Source organism: Phalacrocorax aristotelis, chromosome 2, assembly GCF_949628215.1.
Source record: "Phalacrocorax aristotelis chromosome 2, bGulAri2.1, whole genome shotgun sequence".
NCBI lineage: Eukaryota > Metazoa > Chordata > Aves > Suliformes > Phalacrocoracidae > Phalacrocorax > Phalacrocorax aristotelis.
The window spans coordinates 130,138,943-130,163,663 of NC_134277.1; the positions used below are offsets into that span (position 1 = coordinate 130,138,943).

Sequence of the window (24,721 nt, forward strand, 5' to 3'; positions counted from 1 at the left end):
GGGGTTTTTTTTTTTTGGACTAGTAATTAATGCCTGTTGACTATTTTTAATATCTGTGTAACTGGAAGATCAAATATTCCATTTTGTGCTGTTGGAGATTTGCATGCTTTCAACAAGACTTTCCATGAAACCAAACCAAAAAAAGGCTTCCTGCAGATCTGTTCTTTGTCCTTTTTACTAGTACACAGTATCTCCTACTTAACTGCCCACATCCCTGTGACCCATCTCTTCCTTCCTCCTTTTTTCCAGTCCTTTTCAAACACTCTGTTCCTCCCATGTCTCCTAACTGCCGGCTAGACACAGGACAGTTAGCTTGTTAACAGCTGAAACAGATTTGCCAGTATGAATCTACTTACCATATTCTGCCACTGATTTTTAGTAAGTTTATAAGGATTTAATATCTGTGAGTCTTGAGAAAATTTTGCGTATGTGTGAAACTGAACTTGCTGACTGAATTTATTCACCTCTGTTGTCTCTTTTTACTAAGAAAACTAGGCTGGAAAACTTAGAATCTGGAAGTCTTGAACACGTATGAGGGATTCACTGAAATTCCAGGATTAGCGGCTTTGATAATTTGATAAATATACTGTAAATTATAGAAAAGGCCTTTGATGGCAGTGAAGGATACGTGAGGAGTAGTATTTAGCTGAAACATTTGAATTAAAAAAAGAAAGGCAGGTGGCAACATGTGACAACTTATCCTAGTTATGATCAGAGCAGGAATCCATAAAGCTGAGTGGTACATGTGTGCTGCAACAAAATTAGTTGACTATTTTGGAAAGTTCAAAGGACAATATATAGAACACTGGTAACTCTGGATCTGTTTGAGAAAATCTGTGGGATTTTTCCCCATGATCAGAGGCTTAGTCTTCACACTTACCTTGGACTTGCATGACTTGGAATGTAAGAGGACGCTGATGCTCTTGCTTCATATGTTCTTAAAAATACCAAGACTAAACATAGCAGTTGTGTGTTAGACTTCCTAATCCAAGATTTAGATTCAAATCTCATGATCCTGCTCAAAGTGTAATGCTCTTCTAAATGTTTCTAAACACCGAGTTGAATGACTCAGTGAGTTCCAACACCTAAAAAGCTCAAAGGAGGTAGTGAAAGATTAGAAAAAGCTTAATTAGTTGAGTTCAAAACACTTCAGCTGCTTTTCATGCTTTCACAGCATCATCTATAGACAAATGGGTTACAGGGCAATCACACATACAGGAAGTTTGGGAAAGACTGATGTGATTAAACTGTGAGTTTCAGACTGCCTTGTCTGACAATGCTATCATCTATTTGTAAATTAAATTTCAGAATTTGGATACTAGAATGATAAAAGTGAGCATCCTTTTGTTTTGAGAGGTTAGAAACTGTGTGTGCTGTAGATGAGGACTGAGATGATGATGATCCAGCCATAATAATTTTATATTGTGTACTCTCAAAGCATAGTCTTTGTATTATGAAGTGGCTGTCCTTGTGCTGTAGCGTTAGTAAGCTCTGAGATGCTGAGCAGATTTCTTGCAAGGCAGATGGAAACCCAGTTAGCATTGTCATTCAGTGTTTGATGGTATAGAATATTTATCACAAATCAGTCAAGTGATGATACCTATTTGACAAGAATCTCTAATTTAGCAACACACAACTCATGCCCTCATTGAGATTTACAGTGAAACTTAATATAGGTCATACAATTTCTGAATAATGATAGATTTAAAGCAGAATTAAGATCATCACCTTTCATGTTCATGTACTGGTGGGGAGCATACAGGCTGAGGATGGCAGAATAGGCGTGGCCAGCTTGCTGAGATGTCTCTGCAACAGCACAGCAACCTATCTGTAATGTAAAATTTCATAACAGAGGTGGCAAAGCAGTTTGGCAAAACAGTAGTGTATGGAAAGTATTGTTTCAGTTGGGAAAACAGCTGTCCTAGTTGGTAAATGACAGATGGTGACAAAGTATTTGCCAGGTTTGCGGTCTTAAAATTGCCTTGAAGCAACTTTCCTGAAGGTGTTTACTGTGATGTGACTAAAACCTAGGTTGCTTTAATTGCTAGCCTAATGTTCTAAAATACCTTTTTTTTTTTTTTTTAATTTTAGTATCTTGCACCGGAAGTCATTAAAAAGCAGCCCTATGACAACACAGTAGACTGGTGGTGCCTTGGTGCAGTTCTTTACGAAATGCTTTATGGGCTGGTATGTACTTAATACATACTCCTCCCCCTTTATGTGAACTAACCCTGGAGTGTTGTTAAAGATGCTAACTTCTGCAAACTCCACTTAGGTGGAGGAACAGTTTGTTCTTGACATAGCACCTGTTTTTCTCTTTTTGGATTTCACATTGCCTCTTGGTGTCTAAAAGTTCACATTCCAGTGAACTGCTGGACATCAACTCCAATGAAGACCAGTAGTCATCACTCAGAGGGGAAGTGAGAGTAAACTGAATCAACAGTGATAATACCCAATAAAACCCCCCAACTTATAAGTGAAATTTTGTCAAATACTGGCGTAAATAAAATTAGAATACTTTTTTTTACTTAGGTCTCCCAGAATTTCTCCTAGCTTTCCCACTTCTTGATGCAGCATTAAAACAACAAAAAAATCTTACTATGCTGCTTCTACTCATATGTCATTACCCCAGTAACATTCTGTTCTGTTAGTTTTCTTGAGTTTTATCTCTTCCCATAGGACCTTAAATAGGGACATAGATTTGGTTTTCCACCCTCGTGATCTTGTCAGGCAAGTTCAATGGGAGCTTTGAAGCTGGATGGCTTCTATAGAACATGTTAGGAGAAGAGGAGGTGGGTGGGGAAGCTATCAAGTGTAAAGATCTGGCAATGGTGATGACTGAATTAGAAGTTAGCAGTGCATAAGAAGACGTAGATCTCTACTGCTAGCAGTTTGTATTTCTTCTAGAATTATTTACTGATCCATACATATGAAACAATGTCGCATGTGGCTTCAAATTAATGTATAACTTCTTTATTTTTTTAGCCTCCTTTTTACTGCCGTGATGTTGCTGAGATGTATGAGAACATTCTTCATAAACCGTTAGTTTTGCGTCCAGGAATCAGTCTTACAGCCTGGTCTATTCTGGAAGAACTTTTGGAGAAAGATCGGCAAAGCAGACTTGGAGCAAGGGAAGATTTTGTATGTACTGTCCTAATTTATTAAGCCGTACTTCGTTTAAAGGGACATCACCAAATTTATGTGCACAGCACAGGTTTAATAGTTAGAGACTGCTGTGTTATGTCTGTTTGTGTTTTCCTCCATTTTATTTCTTCATTAAAGACACCAGTGTAGTCAATCCCTGAAAATTATTGGGGGTAGGAGAGACGTAATTGTTGTGGGATATAAATGTTTTGAGCTTGGTTGCTGCTGTACCTGCCAGCAAAGGAAACACAATTCCTGGTGTAGTAGTCGCTAAGATGTACTAAGGTAGGTTTTGCTGTTCGTAGCGAAACTCAAATAATCAAAAGAAAAGTGTGTTTTCTGGTAATGTCACTTTAACTAACTGTATGAAAAAGTCTTCAGACAAAGAGGAACACTAGTACCATGCAAGCAGCAGCTCTTTTTTTTAGTCTTAAAATCATGGCAAATGTTTTCCCAGTGTAACAACAAAAACTTTCTTTGCCAGAAGGCAATGTGAGAGAGTATAGATGTCTTCAGAACTGTGCGATGAGGGATGATCTAGGAGGACTTCTTCCATCCATTAATTGTGAGATCTTTGTAGTCTTCTGTTGGCAGCCTTAATGTTAGGTAGTCTGTTGACCTTGTAACAAAGGATTTAGACTATGACATAATACTTTCTCACAGTGTGGAGCAAGACGAAAGGATTTAATTGCTGTTTCTACTGACTACAGCTTTTATTGCAAAGTAAACTGTGAATAAACAAACTGATGGAAGGACTTGACTCCCTTATGTGCATGCAGTCTGAGGTAGTATTTACTATGTTGCACAGGATGGATTTATAAAATATCTAAAATCTTTATTCCTTACTGCAGCTTGAAATTCAAAAGCACCCGTTCTTTGAATCTCTCAGCTGGACTGATCTTCTTCAGAAGAAGATTCCACCACCATTTAATCCTAACGTGGTAGGTGTCTGGTGCTGTTTTAGCTCATACCTGCCAAATTTCTGCTTTTGAGGGTTCATCTATTTGCAAAGAATGTTTGTTTCAGAATGGTGAAGAATGGGAACCCCCCAGTGCTGACTGGCCTTTTGAGCACTTTTGAGCAGTGATACTGTCTTTTTTTTTTTTTTTCTTCTTTTTCTTTAGAACTCAGTTTGACATATCACTGTTTCCTCTCCTTGTTCCTGTCAAAGGACTGTCAATTTTTGTGGGGTCTGAAGACTGAAGAAGGAAGTACAGATAGTCTTTTGGAAAGTCTTCAAATAAAGAGGCTGACTTCCTGCTTTTTTTCTTTTTTGGTAGTTATTAACCCTTAGTTGCAGCTTTTCTTTATCCTCCCATCAGTTTAAACTGTGTCAACCTCTTGCTGCTTGTCCCAAAACTTGGGGGGAGAGGGAGCAGGAAGTCCTTCCTAAAGTCACATCAACCTTTTGTTGAGTCTGTCTAGTGAAGAAGCATTAGCTGTCTTGTCTCTTCTCTCTGTGACTAAATTATTACTGCACTTCAGTCCTTAGGTGTGTTACTGGGAAGCTGATCTATCATAACAGTACCGTTGCTGGAATTTAACACTTAAAGTATTATTGATGGAAAAGGAAGAAAGAATTGGGTGTGGTTTGGCATTTGTTGGGGGTTTTGGTGTGTTGTGGGTTTTTTGGTGGTTTTTGTTTGATTTGGTGTTTTGTTTGGGGGTGGGTGGTGGGTAGTGGTGTTAGTTTTTGCATCTCCCTAACAGTCATTTAAGAAAGAGACATTTCTTCGTATTTCTTAGGTTTATCAGATCATAGAGGTGTGTAGGCTTTGGTCTGAACTCCAGCCTAGAAGAAACAGGCAGGCTTTTAATAGGTGTTTTCAGGGATGCTGTGGTGTGCTTCCTTAAATTTTCTGTACTTAAATAGGAAAGAACGACATAAAGCAGATAGCCTCGAGAGTGAAATTTGAAGTCTTAAGGGCTATCACAAGTTTGAAAGAGTATTAATATGACAACTGATCGATCTTTCTGTTTTCTAGGTTGGACCAGATGATATTGGGAATTTTGACGCAGTGTTTACAGAAGAAATGGTCCCATACTCAGTTTGCATTTCTTCCGATTACAACATCGTTAATGCCAGTGTCCTAGAGGCGGATGATGCATTTGTTGGATTTTCTTACGCACCACCTTCTGAAGATATGTTTTCCTAGGGAGTTAGAAGGCAACAGTGTTTTGGAAGTCTTGGGGTGAACTGAAATGTTAGGGTTATGGACACATTCCAAAATGGTGTAACTAGTGCCTCGTTTTGTATGTAGGTTTGAAACCTATGAACAAACTTTCTCTGCTGTATAGGAGGAATTTGGGCATTTTGGATGGCTTTCTTTGGGGGTTGAACTGTTTGTTCCTGCTGCAGAAGATATTTTTTAAAACCTTTAAACAGTGTTCTCTACATATTTTTTAAGCAAAGATACTGACTGTTCTCCTCAATCCCTTCAAGTTTACATTCATACCTATCTAAGATTTGGCTGGCGCAAACAGCAGCAAATTTAGTAAATTTATAAATGCTTTTGTACCTATTTACAGTGACTTTGTGCTTGAATTGTAACTATGCAAATTGTCTTTTGTATATCCTGGTTTAAAAAAAAATGAAAATGTTTTCCCTGTTATATCAGTTCAGAATATATGTTAATTTACCTGTCAGCACTTAAATGAGGGGTTAATATAAGTTAAGGCCAGGATTCTTAAAGGAATTCTGCAGAATGAAAAGGTGGTCACATAAAACTGGATTGTTGTTCTTGCACTTGCTGAAGGACCCACTCACTCAACTGGGTTATCTGAGGTATTGGGGGATTACTTAAAGCAAGGATGGAACAAATTAACTGGATTGATTTGGTAACATTACTGATCATGTGTTCTACTTTTCTTTCTTCCTTGAGATAAATAAGTCTATATTTCAACTACATTAAAATATTTTTGGTTAAAAATCTGCTTCTCCAAAGATATAATATGCAATAATCACTGTTACTTTAAAAGGCTATCTTGCTTTGACCTTTTGGGGGCGGGTGGTGAGGGGATGATGCCAAATATTGGGGATTTTTCTCACGGATTCATAGTTTGAAACACTAATATGTTCTAAATTGATTGTATTTCAACATTCATAGCTACTTGTCCTTGTGTTCCAGTTTGCACCATTTCAAATCTTCACTTGATATTGGGGGGGGGGGGGGGAATGTAAATTACGCTGATAATTTTTAAAATGTGAAAAGCTGTTGTATTTCTCATAACATACACGTGTATGGACAAACATAATTCTGAACAATTTCTGTTTAAGGAAATTTTTTTAAACAATGCCAAAATTGACTGCAGTTACAGTGTATAAAGGCCTATCACGGTAGTAGTTTTATTATATATATTACTTGTAAATAACAACTTATTTTTGTCTGTTACTTCACAAATGTTCTGTGTTTTTTGTTCATAAATATATTCAGTTAAAGGCCTTGATTTGAGAGTTCTGATGACACTGATGAGTAGCCAGAGTTAAATGTCAGATAAATTTCAATATCTAAACCATCTCATTTTTGACAAAATAAGAACTAGCTAAGAGAAACGCTATCTATATTGCATCAAGATCAGTTAAAATTGAGAATATTGGGGAAATGAGTGTATCAAATAGGAATTCTTCTGAAACTAATGTTGTGTCAGCAGTGAAACATTAAGGCAAGTGGAAACTAAAACATAATTCCTTGCTTATCTCAAGGAGTGTCTCCTGCAGTGTGCTTAAGTGATGCTGAGCAGTTGCTACATGAGGTTTTGGAAGGAGCGGCTGGGTAAAAGTAAGAATTGACGTTGGGTGTGGAAGGGAGGAAGGAACTGCTGTATCCTTTGTGGGAGTGGACTGATGGCTTGGCGCTCATTTTCTATGGTGCTGCCTTTTGGAAATAGCTATGCAGCTATTGCGGACAACCAAGCGCATGTGAATCCTGTTCTTGCAGTTATAACCGTTTGGAAGCAACAGCCTTATCTTTTTTCTTTTAAACATATGCCTTTCTGATGGACTGGAAAGCAGAAATGGATTGTAAGAAAGGAAGTATCTGATCTCATACTGAATTCTTATTCTAATGATTGTGGGCTACTGCAACTACCTTCTCTTTATGGCAAGGAAGCACATAATGTAGTTGCTTTCTGCTTCTCCAAGTGAGGGAGTACAGTACTGTAGAGAGGGAAAGAGAGGGGATACTTCAGAAGCTGTTGCTGTGGGACCTAGCACCCATTTTAGTTTGTCTTATGTTTCTAAGATGTCTGTACCTAGCTGCCTGACTTGGGTGAGAGGTTTTGTGGTTTGGTGTGTTTTGTCATAAATTTGAGGTTTCTTTCCTTGTTTTATTTAAAGAAAAAAACCGGCAGTGGTAGTTTGTTATTTCTGGGACAGCAGCTTAGTAATTGCATATTAAGTTTTTTCCTTCGGCAGGCTCCACCTCTTTGGCAAAGTTCATGTGTTTAAGCATATACCTTGCACTACTTACAGTAGAAGAAACAAAAGTAACATACGTTCATATTGTGAAATGCCTCAGTCAGATCAGGACTTCTAAAGATAGCAGACTCTGTACAACATCACGCATAAAGCCTCACAATACTTCTGTAGCTAGTGCTCTCGTTCTGCATCTCCTGAGGCTGGCTTTCAAAGTAATGTGGCTCAGTTCAGAGTGTAGTAGCCCCTTCTCCCATGCTGAGCTGAAAAGTGAAGTCTGAAGCACTAGTGTGGTAAAGCCTAGATAAAGGAGACTATTGAAGAACCTGCACAGGAACCACCTGTGGTGCTTCCCTCATGTTTTGGCAGATAGAAAAAGACAGATTTTACCTCCCTTTATTAAGTGACTAATGCAGGGCTTTTTGCCTGTCCCTGGCAAAAGGGGATTGTTTCTCCCCTTCCCAAGACGTGCAGCTGAGCCCCATGAGGAGTTTATGTTCCTGTTAGGCTTTCTCTGGTGGTGCTGTAGAAGCAAAGGAGCTGTGCTGCCCTTGTTCTCTCTGGTCTTTCGGCCTGGGAGGAGAGAGGGACAAGAAGAGGGACTGACTGAAATGCATGGCAGTTGTAAAAACATGAAACTGAAATAACACCAGTGAGTTTAGAGGTGCTGTCCTGGGAGGTAAGACGCGGATGCTAAAGGCAGCAGTTAAATATGCGATATTTACTAACGAAGGAGAGAAAGTGGTTTTACAAATACATTTCTCTTACTGCGCTGTGACCTGCTTACGACTGTGGCTGCAGCGAAGCGCAGGCAGCGCAGCCCACAGCGCTTAACGGGGCACAGTCATCCCGAGGAGGTGGCGGCTCACGAGCGGGTGGCAGCCGGGCCGGGGTTTTGCCTTCGTGAAGGAGGGAGCTGCTGGCGCTGCCCTTCAGGGGCCCCGTAGCGCTGGCCGTGCGAGGCCGAGCCCGGAGGGGAGCGGTGCCGCCTTTCCCGCCCTGGCCGGGCGGGTGGCGGCTGACGGAGAGGCACCGGCAGCCCGGTCCTTCGGGGGGCGATCCCCTCGCTACCGCCTCCGAAACGGCCCCGTCTGACTCTCCTGCGGGGGCACCGGTACCATCGTAGGGAGAAGGCGCCATAAGCCCCTCTCACCGCCGTGGTGTGGGTGGCCTGGCCGCCCTCAGTGCCCATTGCTGCCGCCGCAGCAGTGCTGAAGTGGGGGGCGTAGGAAGCACCGAGGATATTTCGGGGAGAGCACCGGTGAGGTCTGTGAGGAAGGGGTGCTGATAGCAGGAGCTTGGTGTCGGGCATGGGGCGGTGCCATACGCTAGAGTGCAGCTGAGCGGGCTTGGCAGGCTGTGGGGGGCACTGATGAACATGGTCACCCCAGTAGTGGGACTCGCCAGACTTTGTTTTTTGAAGCTTACTCCTTCCTAGTCGTGTTAGGTGCTCTCCTACCCTGGGGAGCCCAGGGTCCAGGGAGATACGGTGGATCTGTGTGTGTTTAATCCCTTCCTGCTGAAGATTTCAAGGGATGGAGCAGTAATCGTGTAGGAATAATCCTAAAGACACTGGAGAAGAAAAAACCTACTGTAAGTTATTTTTCAACTTGTGTGTAAAATACTTGAGGCCCTAAGCACACCTACCAGCCCACAGTGTGCAACTCTCAGAGGGTTTACACTGCTGCCGTACACGTGTTGCACTGGTATCTAGTTGCTCCTCTCTCAGATGTTGACCTGTTTGTCCTCCCAGAGCCAGTTCGGTGAGCTCCTACAAGGCATCTTTCGTGTGCTGTGAGCTGTGCTTCTGCATGAGCCCAATAATTCTATGTCTTGTCCTTCACCAGGTAGCTAAATCTCTTTTTGAAGAATTAAGTGACATTTCATACTGGTCATCTACAGAGAGGACAAAGGACGCTTTGTAGAAGAAAACCTGTAAGACAGTAAAACAGATACATATATCCAAAATACTGTATTTTGGCCTTAGTAAGTCTCCCTCTAAATTCAGCAAAGTACTGCTTTGTGGTATGAGATTCTACTTTAAAAGATGCAGAGATGTAGATAATACACAATGAATACAGCACTAAAGAGCACAGTCAGCCTCCCAACCAAAATTGTAGTTGTGAACGTTTTTGTCTATGGGAATCAGAATTTATCTTCAGTGTACGTGAGTGGAAATAGGTGTTTGTGAGATCAGCACCTTGAGTGGGTGCTACAGGAGGTAACAGCAGAGTAGGAAAGTCAGATTTATAAAAGGGAAAAGGTGTTGCCCAGTTTCACACTTTTAACAGCTATGGCAGACTTCTCCAATAAGGGAGATATTTAAGTCTGTCTTTTGATAGGCTGATTTTACCTGTAAAATATATAATATATTTTAAAAATGGCAAGCTTTAATTTCATGAGTTAGAGGACTGGGCAGTGAAATAATTCACTGAGAGAATAAAACACTAGAGCATTCTTCAAGAATTTACTTTGGGAATGTACTATGCTTCAGCCATTAGAAGTTTCCACTGAATTTTAAAAATCCTTCAAGAACTGCATAGTTTGTAAAAGAGACTATTTTAATTTTGTATGGCTTTGTTAATATATATATGTTCTTATTGTGGCATGGCCAGTTCTAACATCATTTCTTCACATTTTATTCCAACGTGAATAAAGATAGAGAGTGCAAGATCTTTCCTGGAAGATGCATCGTGAAATACAGAAAATGAGGGAAATTGCCCTTGTTTACCTTGACAGAAGCGGTGGCCTTCAGAAATTTGTGCACGATTGCAAAAAATATAATGGTATTACTCACTCAATGGACAGTTTGTTAAATTGATACATAATGTTACACAAACCTGTGTTATTTTTATTTAAGATACTTTTTGCTCCTGCAGACTCAAAACAAAGTTACGCTGTTTATCGTTTCATTATTTCAATAAATCCTTCTGATATTGCTGAACTAGATGCGACTCTGGGAAACTACATTCTTCATAATCCCATACAAGCTGCACAGATTTTTCAGTCAGTGAGTGTGTATTCATAGACAAGAGTAGACAAAAGTACATCATCTATATTTTAACCAGATTTTCCTTTCTAAAATCAAGTTATTTTTCAATCACAGGTATGCTTCATAGCTATTAAGACATTGTCATTAATTGAACAACTGCAGACAGAGGCCCAGGTGAGTCTGCATTGTTTTCCTCCATTTAGATCTTAAACCTTTTAAGTAAGGTGAAGTATTAACAAATACTACTTTTGTACTAACTAACTTTCTAGTGTTCATCTTCCCTTTGCTTGTAGTACTATCTGTGATTGAAAAAAGCTGGAAGTCTCATGCAACCATATGGCAAGAATTTTGAGATAATGAATTTGAAATCTAATTACTCCTACACTTCACATGTTTCTGAAATATTTTTCTGATAGCTATATATGACATGGTGTGTTTGGCCATGTAAGTAAAACAGTTTTAAATAAAGTATTTTTATAGTATTAATGTAATTGTGTCTCTTGTTAGATTAGCATACTGCTGAAACCAACACATTTGCCACCTTTACCAAGTTATATTCTGAGTCTTTCTGCGTTTCCTTTTGATTACACATCTCAGAGATTTTATATGTCTGAGGGAATAGCAATTGCAATGGGAACTGTAACAAAATATACGCAAGGAGCAAGATTTCTTTGCACTGAGGAAACCTGCCCATTTTCTGAAGGTAGTAAAAAAAAATTCATTACTATTTCAAAAGCTTTTTGATAATTTTGATAATTTAGCCGAGGTTAAAAACCTAGCATGAAAAAAGCATTTTCCTGTGCAGTCTTTATTTTGCAGACATTTTTGTTATGAGTCCAGCATGGTTTTTATTAATTGAAAGCAGTGGACCTTGCCAGTGCTTGCTCAGCATTAGTATATGTTTTGGGAGCATAGCTATGCCAGCAATCCATTTTCCTAATGCTAAAGATAGTTTATATGAGAAAAGATACATTGCCAATATAATTTAGTAAATTATCTGAAAGCAAAAAAGCTAAACTAGTAGAATTTTTTTTTTTTTACCCTTGGAAACTGTTTCTGTTTATATAAAAATGCCACAGAATGATATGCTTAAGTGACTGGCAAAAGATTCTAGCATAGAACAAGTTTAATGACTGCTGTGGAACTACTTTGAGTAATACTACTGAAGCGCCTGTATCGTTGTAGGATTAGGCCTTAACTACTTTTAAGGCTGTTTTGTTTGCTTCTTCCTGTAACCGAGATCATAACATTATAAAAGAGAAACGAAATGCCGAAGTTAGGAGACTGCAGAATAAATAATGGTGTCTTTATGAAGGCACATAGCTCTAATAATGAATATTAATCCTGTGTCATTTCGAGGCAAGGCAGAAGCGGCGGTCGCTCGCTCCCTGCGGCTTGGAGAGCCAGGCCGAGCTCTGCTGCCTGGGTATGTGCAATGGCAAATCCTGCCATCTTGTGGCCGGCCTGTTATAAATGACATCATTTTAGTGGAAGCATAGTACATGAATATGCACACTCATCTGAGGAAACACATCATAAATTTGGAATTTCACCGTCCAGTATTTGAATGGCTTGTATTTTAGTGGGAAATATAAAATGAAAGCCATGTCCTCATTTTAAATGTTTTGTAATTTTAATTTTTTTATTATTTTTATTTAGGGTTTAGGTGCATAAGAGTGCATCTGCCTGGAGCTACGGAATCTGCCACAGTGAGGAACGATTTTGTGTGCAGTTTGTGTTCTTCGCCACTGCAGGAAGATATGAAATTTAGAGTACTTGGTGGTAGGATCTATGTAGTTTTATTTTGAGATCTGTTACTTTCCTACCTCTGTTACACAATAAGTAAGCAAAATGGTTAAGTGGAAAAAGCCCCCAAATACACCAGTCATAAAAAAAAAAAGCTGTACTGTTTTCAAGAGAACTAATCTTTTCTTTGCCTTTATTTTGAAAGATAAACAAATAGTTGAAATGATTGATGCAAAAGTTCTTGATGCTTTGAAAGGATATTCCAATGATAAATTACATTTTAGGATTCAGACATTCACAGTTTTCTTGAGAGGTAAGCTTAAGTTTGGAGTTCCATCAGAAATGTTTTGAATTGAAGTGTAATAATCCCTTGCATTTTTCTTACAGGTCCCTATCTCTGGACAAAATGGTGAAAGTCATAATTTATCTTGCAGTTCTTTAATAAAATTAGGTGGGGAATACATGAAATCAGCGAAGTGACTAAACACACAAGTGACTGAAGACCGCACACGGCAAAACTGTTGTGTTCACTTTTATATCTTGATTTAAATAAAACGCCCAGGCCAGCTCTGCAGTATTGCATTCTAGCTGTGGCTTAGTTTTTCTTCCTCCTTTCTACTTCCTTTGGTCATACTGTTTTGTACTAAATTAATGCATTTTTAACATCCTTCCTCAGTCTAGCTGTTTTCCACATTCTGTCAGGATTTTTGGCTTCTACTACCATCAGCTTCCACTGCAAACATTAAATGACTTCTGATGTTGAATATCCAACTAAAATCCCAACTCACCAACATACTTCCATTAATTCTCTTAAAAGAAAAAAAAATTTAAAGCCATTCCAAAAGTCTATGGAATTATACGGTTAATTTCTTGAAAACTAAATAGCCCTGAGGTCATGAGAAATGCTTAAAAACTGATGCTATGCATGTATTGTTAGAAAACAGAATCTATGGGTGAGATACTGAGAGTTATGCATGTGTTACATTTCCACTGGCTTCAGTGATCAGTGAGGTTAGAGTGGGTCTCACAGCTGGGATTCATATTTGGTTGGACCTAACTCTCCTTTCCAAAAAATCTAGGTTTTTTTTTTTTAAATGCACAAAAATACAAAGGTTCCCAAAGGTATTTGTGTCTCTTTTTGAAATCTGTTTAGTTTGGCTCGCCTTTTTATTTTTCTCTGACATTTTATAGGACAGTAACTGAAAATGGTGTCACCACAAGTCTGAGTAGGAACGCATACTTGCAAACAACTGTCCATTTTCTTTCCAATGCAGAACTAAGTGCAGCAGCCATTTTCTTTATCAGGAATCTGCTTTTCCTCACCCAGTGTGCCTTCCTTACCTTTTGTATCCAACTGCTGTTTTCTGCAATTAAGTCATAAAATCAAAGCATTCAAAATGTGAAAGAAAGTTTTCTGACCGTGTCTTTAAAACTGGTTTTATGCCCTAACACGTCTGCAGGTTCTTCTCCCCCACACACTCCTTTTTTTTTAATTTCTAGATGAACTGGCCAATAAAATGAAAATAGGAAACCATTACAAGATTATAGGGATTCCAGCTTGTGTACAAAATGGCTTACAAGCTACAGCATGTATAGAAGTCAGTAGCGTACAGCTCTGTAAACCAAAGGGTAAGAAAGTTCTGTTAAAAATTGACTAAAAAAGTTGGGAAACCATCTAGAACAAAATCTTAAGAATTGGTACAGTTTTCTCTTATCTAGAAGACTGGATTACAAAACCGCTCTGGGACTTTGCTCTTACAGTCTGAAATGTGAGCTTTCTGTTATTTGAAAATATCTTCTTTTGCCCAGTTTCCATGCATTGGGAAGCTACCTAATTATTTACTGCAGTTCTTCAACTTCTCTTTCCAAGTTCTCCTACTCATCGGAAGGTACTTTGAACTCATACATTAAATGAAGCTATTTCAGTTTATTTCTTTCTTATTCCATCAGCTTTAGCATATCACGTCTGCTACGCTTCTACTAGTAAAACTAATGGTGTCATTTACATTCTGAATTTTTGCTTAATACATAAACAGATTCGTTCTAAGTTTTGCATCAAGACTAGAATGGTGATTTGTTCTAGTATATCTGCATGGCTCTCTTACAAAGTGCTTGTTAACCTGTACTCTGTTTTCATTAGGTCCTTTGTTTATCAGTGACAATTTTAAGTATCTGCTCTCACTGACTTCAAGTTCATGCTGGAGGTTTACTGCCATCCTCGCCAATATCTTTGCTTCTCAAGTCGTTCCACCAGGCACTTACAATACTCTCAAACTTGCGATATTGCTGAGTCTAGTACAGACGTGTGAAAAAGAAAATGCAGATTATCTGGATCTGTTGATTGTGACAAGCGACACGCTAGTAATTGATAGGTAAAGAGATTCTTGATTTTTCATCTAAATTAGAGTTAAAAACATCAGTATTTTTAAAGATAATAGGATCACTCTTACACGAACAGCTGTAGAGACTACAATTTAAAAGAATATACAGGGCTCTGACTTAGTAAAAATACCCAATTTTTATCCCTGGGACATTTATTTATTTCAAGTGATAAATGCAGATCAGAACTACACTAATAATAAAACCCCTTAACACTCTTGTGATGATCTCAAGATTTTAACACCAGCACTGTTTAGCAGAGCTCAAATAAAACATGCTTCTAAAACCAAAACTGAAAACTGTCCCAGAAGCTGGTAATGATAAAAGCAAAGGACTCTCCTCTTCAAATCTTGTGTCACTTGAAGCCTTTTCATCACCACTTCCCAGCCATCAGCATTTTCAGTTAATGAGCAGTGTTCAAATAGATACTTGTATTTTTGTTGTTCTTCTTCATAAAAACTATACTGATACAGTAGCAAAAGTCGTGTACATCTTTACATGTAGGTCATAAATCTGGCTGGTTTTGCCTTTTACAAAATGTTTTTCTGCATTTATGCATTTTATGTATTTACCCCTTCACACAACTATAAACTGTTAACACCATTTCACATACATTGCAGAAAAGTACAATAGCCTTACCTTTAAATTTATGTTAATTGAAACAAAATCACTTTCTCATTCCCCACCTCAAAACAGGGCTTCATTTTTATTTTTGCAGAAGATCTTTGAAAGGGGCATGAATTTTTCTTTCGAGAGTTCTTCAACAAATTCATTAGTGTTTTTTGGTGTGGAAAAAAAAATTACTTTCTTAACCATTTCAAAATTTAGCTGTAGAAATGAGTTCAAATTTGAAAAAAAACTACAGGCTGCAGGCTTTCTTTCCCCAGGTTAAGAGTGAGATTTCGTAAGAGAAATTACAGGAACTCAAGAGTGTGTTGAGAATCAAAACAGCTGGTTAATATTAGAACAGTTGCACTGTCAAGCTTGGTCAGTAGTCATTGGTATGGTCTTGCATGTGCACATGGTATTTTGTTGTCAGTAGCCTGTCAAAACAGACACCACCTACATATTTATATTGGTATGATAGCCTATTTATGAATACTTACTGATTTTAATAAGTTTTTCTTAGTTATTAATAGGCTAAATCGTGCTCTGACATCTTAAAATCATTAGGAGCCTTTGATTGTGGAACCAGACAGACAACTGGCAACATCTTTACGCCAAGGAACATAGTACAGGGGATGGAAAAGAAATTCTATACCTGGTTTCTCTCAAAGAATGGAGGGGGGGCAGTAACCCAGGCAGGCAGAGCTTGCACGTTCCCAGCCTCTTCATTTTTCCCAGATGGGCAGGGTTGCTAATACTCTACCCTTTTAAATCACTGGAAAAGTTTCTCTAGAGTAGGAATAGGAGTCAACAATATGGGATTAAGTTGTGAGACATCTTTGACTTCCTAGGAATTACTTCCATTGCAAGCCATGATTTGCCTTGTACATTTAATCTGTAAGAAACACAGTCCTGTTGGCGAGAAAGCTTGGACTTCTATTTTTGCACTTAAAGTTACTTTAAACATTTGACACTGGTTTTATGTTAGGGTTTTTGTAGTTGTTTCTAAGTGAGTTTGAATATATAGAATATTAAGTTTTGAAAATCTGAACAGTAATTTAACAATTTATGACTGACAGAATTATTTAATTCTCTAGGCTTCTGAATTACAGTGTATGTCTTCTGCCTCGTGGCATACGACACCCACCTTCTAGTGAAATTTTTCCTTCTGTCTCCAAAGATAAACACGGAACTGGAAGTGCCAGTATTCACGCGTGCAGTGCTGTGCTGGCTAAGGGTGGTGTCTGTTACATAGCAGACTTATCTTCATATAAAAAGGATAAACTTGAACTTCTACAGTCCGGTAATCTCACACCTACTAATAAATGAGGGAACAGAACAAAACAGACATGCAAATTCATTGCTAGGTTTGTTCCCCAGCTTGTGGCCCTCAAATGATGGGGAACATCTATAGGCTGTTTTTGACCAGTCTGTGTAACAAACAAGGGCAAAAAAGCCAAGGTTCTCTAAGCTTGTATTTGCTACGCTACAGAGATCCATTGATCATGAAAATTCAGTGGAATGCTATCTGAAACCAGTCATGATTATGTGTGTGGGACTAGAATTTATAGTTAAACTAGATCAATTCCATAACTGATGTGTTTTGTCCTGTCCTGTCCCAGTGCTGGAGAGCAGAATGACAACAGTATTCATTCCTGGGAAGAAGTATGGAGAAGAGGCTGACCAGCAAGTTACCATTTCAGTTCAGACCAATTTTTGGTCTTTTGTAGATATAGATTCTTCCTCAAAGAAACATATACAAAAGGATAACTTCTTAATTGGACAGATGGTAAAGCATGACAGGAACTGTACTCGAGAAGTTGTTTGTGGTTACTGTTATTTCAACTTGTGAAATAATGAGAACAATCAAATGTGTTCGTATTTCCCAAAAAGTCACGACTTAAGTGACTTTAAATCAAGTATCTTCTAAAATGAGCTAGCTTTCCCAAAAGTAGGCATCTACTATTGAAACAAAATTTTACTGTATACATTATAGGTAATTCATTAGACAATCTTGCAGGACTCCGTATATATGGGCATTGAACATCTAGACTGAGAAAAACCTGTGATGTTTCTACAAGTCAAAAGGCCAAAATAAAGTAATTGTTTTCCTTCACTGGGTCTTCTCTTTAGGATGCGAGTTTGATTCCACCTAACCTTCTAGATGTTTTTGGGCTTTTGATATACGACGAGTTTCCTTCATGTCGACTATCTTCTCTCATACCTCACGTCTTGAAAAAAGCCATTAATCCTGACGCCATGCTGTACAGAGTCTCGCAGCAGTTCAAAATGCAGGATTATGAGGAGGTAACAGATACTACCCAATGACTTAGAAACACGTCATACTTGGGACTATCACACTGTCTCTGGAATTCTGATGACTCTGCACATTCTGATGGCTTGTTTTTAAACCTGTCAATATTCACTTTCTATCCTTCCCCCCTGCCCCACGTTCCTGCTAGCACTAACAGAATCACTGATAAAAGTAGCTTCAGTTCTTTAAAAGGGTCAGCATGATACATTCAGTTTAATCTTGTTTCTGAAAAACGTACTAGGTTAACAACAGATCTCATACCTAGTTTTGACAGAATAGTTTACAGGCTCCATAGTTTATGGATTTAATATTCCATTCTAAATAAACCACCAATATTTCTAGTATAATTAACAGATTATTCTGTTCAGTATCTGCCATATATCCTATGCACAGCTGAATGGTAACAGCCATCTTTATAAAAACTATTGGTAGAATATATTGTCTAAGCTATATTACCACATCACTGCTATGTTGAAAGGTGGGGAAAAAAGTAAATTCTTTCTTTTCCAGTTAAATATTTAAATGCATACTCTCTCTAGTTTATTTTGTTTGCTAAGAATCTTCATGTTGAACTGAGTTCGGAAGCAGAAAACCTCATTCAGGGCTACTATCTTGCAAGTCGCAGAGTGAGAAGAGATTCTGTTCATGGATCAACAGTATCAGCATCTGCACTAAAAATTCTGTATGTCCTACTTTTTGTAGTGAAGGAAACACATCTATGTTTCAAATAGAAATTGTGCTAAGCTGCTCAAGAGCTTGTTAAACAAAAATCTAGACAAGACTCTTCAGTTTTGAAGAGTTCAAGCGTAAAGAATCTATTTATGAATAACATTTTATATATTGATGTTGAAAAAAAAGTTTAAAGAACTTTGCCAGGCAAAAACCCAGTGATTCAGAAACAATGATCACTGTTCAAGCTATCTAGAAAAACGAAAATAAGATTTAAATTCTCACAGCTTTGTATTATGCAAGCAAAAAAAGTAATAACAGTAGACAATGTGCCAAGTTCCACTGCTTTCATAGCACAAAAAAAGTCATGCATAGTGATACATACTTTGTCAGGGACAACTGTAACTGCACAGTAGTTGTGGGAAGTTTACACAGCTGAAGTATGGAAAAAAAAAAACCACTACAGTGTTAACTTTTGATTTACAGAAGTGCTTGAAACAGGGCAAGGTGTACAGCATTTGTCTGCAGTACTTTTTATTTTTGACATGCTTGTATTCATCCCCTAGGATTTCACTATCCAAGGCTCATACTAAACTAAGTTTAAGAAAGAAAGTACTTGAGGAAGATGCGTTGATTGCCATCTTGTTACTTGAATCATCTCTTACCCTAAAACATGGTAATTAATGTAACTCAGTCTTGTCTTGGGTACATTGTTTTCATATTCTGGCAGTTTGAAAAAAGTTTATATTAATTGATAGCAATAATAGTTAATTTCAAATCAAAGTCCAGAATTTACACTGTTGAAGACCAATATAAGGGAAGTCTTTAAGTCAACTTTCCTGCAGTCTCAGCACTGTATGTAATCAGGCCTCAGGCCAGCACCAAGCCTCCCTCTGCTGTGCTGTCTGATGTGAGGCATTGCTGCTCAAACACTGGTCCAGGTTCAATTAATGACAGATTTCCCTCCCTGGGGAAAGAGAAGACAAGGCTTGAGGGTTTGTGGTTTTGTTTGTTTTTTTTTTTAATCTAGCATCAGAGTCACATCTGCTTATGCAGATTTGGCTGTGAGACATGAATTGTGATGTAACGCTTAAGTACAAGACTGCATTACTAAGTAATCTGTAAGCTTTTTTTTATCCTTCAAAGTCCTGGCAAGAGTTTATAAAATCTTTTAGCATAAATCTTAATTTCTTCTTTGTTTAGGCAAGTCTGCATTATGCATAGCTCCAAATCCTGTATTTCCGTTTGACCTCAGTGATGAAAACTCCCTGCAACAGAGGGATAGTTACCTAAGGCAGTGTCACCATCAACTGTGGACTTTTATTGGTGCATATGGCCCATATGGCCCAGGAATTCACACTAGCACTAATGAAGAGTGAAAACTCCACAAGTAAAGCCTGAAGCTTCTACTTCAGCTTTTTGAGAGACTGCAGTTAGAAATGCTCAGAAGTTCAACATTTTTCAAGACGGTTCAGTGCTTTTTTGCTAAGGAATAAAGCATAGCTGACAAGATGTGATTACAAGTTCTGTGGCAGTGTTGAAGGCAGGAGCAATGTCCTCATCCTTGGCAGCCATGGCTTCAGAATAAAGCCACAACCTCAGCTTCTCCTCCTGGCTACCACTGTTCATCCGCAGCTCATAGACAGGAGTAAAGCAGGTTTTTTAATAAGACTAAAACTAACAGTTTAAACCAGTTTAGAATCTAATGTTTCATTTAAATATGAATATTCAATATGCAAACTATATGAACTCTGCAGTTTTTCTTGTTGCTTCTTTCCAAATATATCACCCAATGATGGTTAAACAGTTTCTAGTACATTAAAACCTTTTTTCTAGTGTAAGCCAACTTTCTTGAATTACTATTACTCATGTTCTAAAAGACAAAAGTATCACCCTCTGCTTGACATTCTATGTCTTAGTTTTACATCACAGAAACATAATATTAGACCAGGATGGTGGTGTGCTCCTGCAATCAGAAAAACACCCAGCATTTCCCCATTACTTTACACAGACTGCAGGGGACAGTGAGTTCAGCTCTACCTCACTGCAAAAACAAGTGTAGAGTGGTGTGGAAGAAGATGACATGTCTGGGCTGCAGTGTGCTTCTCCAGCTGTGGACTATCCTGTATTTTTAGTTCCTCGTGAGGATATAGCAGCAGACATAACACTGAGCAAGTTTTACATCCGAGATGTGCATGTTTAAAAAAAGAAAAGCAGCAGAACGATTGTACAGACTTCCTGTCAAATCTGGACAAGCTGCATAGCAAAGGCTCGGTTGACTCCTACCCGGGATATCATCCAACAGGATCATGGTGCTACTGCTCACATTGCCAACAAAAAACTTACAGCCACTGAAAACAGAAATCTAAGATTTTACTCATCCACACATATTGCCTTGGAGATAAGCAGAAAAGCTGCCACCACTAACACTAAACAATCCCATTTATACAAGCTAACCCAAGTTTTTCTACATGTTTTAACCCTTGATTGATTCAATTTTTTTCAATTTGTATGGTACACTTAAATATTCATACTAAGTTCTAAGAGTGTCCACAAGGCCAATTCCCCTTCTGACACTCTCACCTGTACTTCATTCGAGGTTTATTCACACATTTTCAGCGAACAGATATTCCACTGCCTCACTCTTGAATCAAGCAGTATTTCTGAGGAGCAGGAAGGGCCATGAAAGCATTTCCAAGTGTATTAGCATTCCACATTTCAGGCTGTTTTCAAGCTAAAAATAATTTCAAAATAAGTTAGTTTTCTGTACACTTAATCAATCTTGCACAAAGTTATTAACCATACTGGCATTTCAGATGCAAAGATACACATCAAAAACCAGTCAGATGGGTAAACGGCAAACATTTCATCATTATGCCAGCAAAATTACTTTTCTAGAACAGACTTAAATAGAATTACTTTATAAATCACTATTTTTGATAAGCTGTATTAAGGAATACATACCCTTAGGAAAAAAAAAGGATGCTGCAGAAAGAGCACAAATTTTTATCCTTACCTCTCCCCAGCTTCTCCCATGATCTTTTAAGCAAAACCCAGAAGACTAGTAGCACTACCGCAAGTAAAGGACAGCATGGTCAGTCCATAGCCCGAAAGTGTCCTTGACTAACGGGCCACACCCTCAGCTGCTGTCAGCTCCAGGCAGTGGCAAACATGGCCAGGACAGGCCTCCAACAGCGAGCACGTAGCTTGCTGGAGCCCAAGTACTGTAGTATCACAGTAAAAAAGCAACATACCTTCCTAAACACCATCCACTTCTAGAAGTGTGGGAGTCTACTGTGGGTTGCATGTGCCCACACAGGGCTCAAGGACAGCAGAGAAGGCCATCTGATGTCATAGCACCTTTAAAAGAATAAATAAAATCAGAAATTATGGTAGCAAATCACACTGGAATAATCCTACTAATTTTCTGGCACATCAGATGCAAGACTGCTCATCACAAAATTCAGTTGGGTAAACGGCAAAGAGTCATCACCATCATCATTGTGCCAGTGGGCAGTTTCCTGCCTGCAAAAAGGCTGGTGTCATTTTTCCCAGATACCAAATACAAGGGGATTTGTTCAGTTTGTCTCAAGAGCTGCGCTTCTACATGTCTAAGGAGAACTGTAACTGTTAAGTGCAGAACGGATGCCGTATGGCCAGGAAAGAGAAAAAAGCTCCCTTTGGGTACAAAACCACAGGCCCATCCTCTTGTTACGTTCAAGCCCAGATGCCAGCTATCTTTCTGGAGGTAGAATTCACTGTCATAGTCACCTTTCCTGTTGGAACATATTCCAACAGACTGGTACAGTTAAATGCCAGCAAGCATGGTGACTTGAACACGCTGTTCTTCACTTCAGCCTCTCACTCCCAACTAGCATCTGTTAATTCTTCAAAGCAGAAGTCTTGTTTCTCTCCCGTTAAAAACTAGATGCTCTGATACTATTACAAACCTCTCCCCTCCGATTCTTTCAGGATTCTTGGATTGCATCTGCTTTGCTCTGGGGAGCAACTCATAGAGGTTTTATAGCTGCTGTGATACCTTTTGTTAGGATTTCAACCCCTTAACCCTACGTACAAGCAATCATGTTCCTCCTTGTTGCATCTGTATGAGAATTTACAAGCCATAAAAGAGCTTCAGAAATCCAGATTTTAGGTTTTCCTCAACATTTTTAAGTATGGTAAGAAATAATTACTTCTGTAGCTCCAGGATTCACGTGACGTCTTTCTGCTTGCATGGTAACAGCATGGCAGAGCCCAGATTGACGATTCCCAAAGCCAGTAACAAACTCATCTCTTCACCTGCTGCCTGAAACAATGAAAAAGAGATAGATGTCCGATTCAGAGAACGCCACTGCTGAACCAGTACCAGAGAGCATCAGCATTTCCTTAATGAAAGTAAGCCAGTCAAAGAAATACCACCCTAACTGGGCAACCTAACTGCTGGCTTTGTCATGACCTGGGGAAAAAACTACAGGCAGCATCAGCCGAGATCAAAGTTAAGCAGAGGCACAGCCATTTTATGTAAAACAAGTCCCTGTATGAAGAATGACTGATTGTAGGGCTGTGATGCTGCTCCTAACAAGCAGCCATCACTGGCGAGAGGAGTACCCAACAGGGCACAGCCTTTAACCCCATATCATATGCCACACTTCAGGGAACTTGCCGACCTGTTTTCCTATCGTTTGAATTGAAGTCAGTGCTTGCGCTGCAGTCCTGGCAGGAGAGCACTACCTCAGAGACCGCTGAGGCCCTGGGGTCCTAACCCTGCCAGATCCCACCATTTTGGGTCTGTCCCTACGATCCAGAAAAGGCATCGTCAGGGTCACCACACAACGCTTACCCAACTCCCCGAAGGGAAAAAATGCAATTTAGGTTTAGAATTAGGACATGGGTTTGCCTATGAAAGTGCTTTATCAGCAAAACCAAGTCTCTCTGGATGCCTGATCTGTCATTCCTTCTAAGACTTGATGAACCAAGAGTTAACTCAAAGCAACCACCACGGCTTGCCGGTGAAATGGCACATATAATTAGGTCTGTCTTAGTCTCACAGGCCATACACCGGCCTCTGGAAAGCCTGCACGGCTGCTGAGTGCTAAGTGTCAGCTTGAGCTCAGCCACTGCAGCATCCAGACTATACCAACTGTGAGCACGCTCCCACCACGCATGACAACCAAAACCGAGGCACGGCTGCAACAGCACAACCACTCGCCATTTAATAGATGGCTTACGCTGTTCAGAAAACAGTGCCAGCAATCCATCCTTTCAATTCTTGCCGTTATATGCGTTGTTTTGAATTATCAGAACCGGATTTCGTATATTAACCAGTGGGGGATAGTTCTAATTCCTCAGAAAAGTAAAAAAAAAAAAAAATTAGAAATCGCTCTGCTGTTGCGCAGAGCTTGTGGTCGGGGCGTTGAGCCGAGGCGCTCCTTCACGGAGGCCCGGCCGCCCCTCTGCAGCGGGGCCCGGCGGCCCGAACCGCCGCCAGAGGCCGAGGCCCGCCCGGAGCAGCCCACAAGCCGCGCAGCTGCCGGTGGGCCGAGCACCCGCCGTACCGCACGGTGCAGACGGCCGGCCGGCCCCGCCGGGCGCCCCTCGCCCGCCAGTGAGCGCCCGCCGAGAGGGGCCCCCGCACCACACAGTCCACGTCCCCGGACCCCCCCGGACCCTCAGTACCCCGCGGCTGGGCTGCGATGTCTCTCAAGGCCGCCGAGCGCGTGGAAGGAGAGATTCCTCCGCGCGGTCCCATTAAATAGGCCGCGCGCCAGGGGCGGGGAAGGCGCGCGGCACCGCGGTGCTTTGCGGCGGGGCGGTGCCTGGCGAGCGTGCCGGGAGGGTGGGGGAGAGGGCTCCGCGCGCGAGTGCACGCGTGGGCCGGCGGTAGCGGTGCGGGTGCATGAACCCGGTGGTGCGGCTTCCCGCTTCATAGAGGCAGAATGTCCTGAGTGGGAAGGTGGCACATCTTCCTGTCATTCCCTCGGGTCCTATCGTTGGTCACCAGAAAGATCAGCGCCTGCCCCTCCTCCCCTTGTGAGGAAGCTGCAGACCATGATAAGGTCTCCCCGTAGTCTCCTTCAGGCTGAACAAACCAAGTGACTTTAGCTGCGCCTAGTACAGTTTCCTCTCTAAACCCTCCACCAACTTCGGGGCCCTCCTCCGGACACTCTCTAGTAGCTTTACATCCTTAATGTAGTGTGGTGCCCAAAACTGCACCCAGCACTCGAGGTGAGGCCACACCAGCGCAGAGCAGAGCAGGACAATGCCATCCCTCGCCCAGCTGCAGTGCAGGGCTTGACGCACCCCAGGGCACGGTTGGCCTCTTGGCTGCCAGGGCACACTGTTGGCTCATGTTCAACTTGCCGTCAACCAGAGCCCCCAGGTGCCTCCCTGCAGAGCTGCTCTGCAGCCCCTCATTCCCCAGTCTGTATGCGCATCCAGGGTTGCCGTGCCCCAGGTG

General features: G+C 40.3%; 2 protein-coding genes and 1 long non-coding RNA gene across 17 annotated transcripts in view; 2 read left to right on the forward strand and 1 right to left on the reverse strand.

The window, feature by feature from the left end:
• The window catches only part of SGK3 (serum/glucocorticoid regulated kinase family member 3), a 61,061-nt gene extending 54,525 nt beyond the window's left edge, over window positions 1-6,536 (forward strand). For all 11 annotated transcript variants that reach the window (XM_075085154.1, XM_075085163.1, XM_075085160.1 and 8 more), the window contains 4 exons: window positions 2,092-2,187; window positions 2,986-3,141; window positions 3,996-4,085; window positions 5,130-6,536. In XM_075085154.1, coding sequence (XP_074941255.1) covers window positions 2,092-2,187; window positions 2,986-3,141; window positions 3,996-4,085; window positions 5,130-5,300 — 513 coding nt within the window. In that variant the 3' untranslated portion in view covers window positions 5,301-6,536. The remainder of the gene's footprint in view (window positions 1-2,091; window positions 2,188-2,985; window positions 3,142-3,995; window positions 4,086-5,129) is intronic.
• A 1,308-nt stretch (window positions 6,537-7,844) lies between these two features.
• On the reverse strand, window positions 7,845-24,235 carry LOC142053469 (uncharacterized). 5 transcript variants are annotated; one of them, XR_012659234.1, is made up of 7 exons: window positions 23,941-24,071; window positions 22,458-22,570; window positions 21,519-21,624; window positions 20,848-20,998; window positions 9,206-9,491; window positions 8,987-9,130; window positions 7,845-8,131 (listed from the first exon to the last, which is right to left on the reverse strand). It is a non-coding gene; the product is annotated as an uncharacterized LOC142053469 (long non-coding RNA). The 5 variants fall into 5 exon arrangements; XR_012659233.1 differs by lacking the exon at window positions 7,845-8,131 and having other exon boundaries at window positions 8,156-9,130; window positions 9,206-9,454; XR_012659232.1 differs by lacking the exon at window positions 7,845-8,131 and having other exon boundaries at window positions 8,156-9,130.
• MCMDC2 (minichromosome maintenance domain containing 2) lies at window positions 9,452-18,948 on the forward strand. The gene is made up of 13 exons (XM_075085165.1): window positions 9,452-10,344; window positions 10,438-10,568; window positions 10,665-10,724; window positions 11,058-11,253; window positions 12,210-12,332; window positions 12,502-12,609; window positions 13,797-13,925; window positions 14,437-14,668; window positions 16,379-16,584; window positions 16,904-17,070; window positions 17,415-17,588; window positions 18,135-18,277; window positions 18,831-18,948. Exons 1-13 carry the CDS (start codon window positions 10,245-10,247, stop codon window positions 18,946-18,948), a joined length of 1,887 nt encoding a protein of 628 aa, XP_074941266.1. The 5' UTR covers window positions 9,452-10,244.
• Window positions 24,236-24,721: the final 486 nt, after the last annotated feature.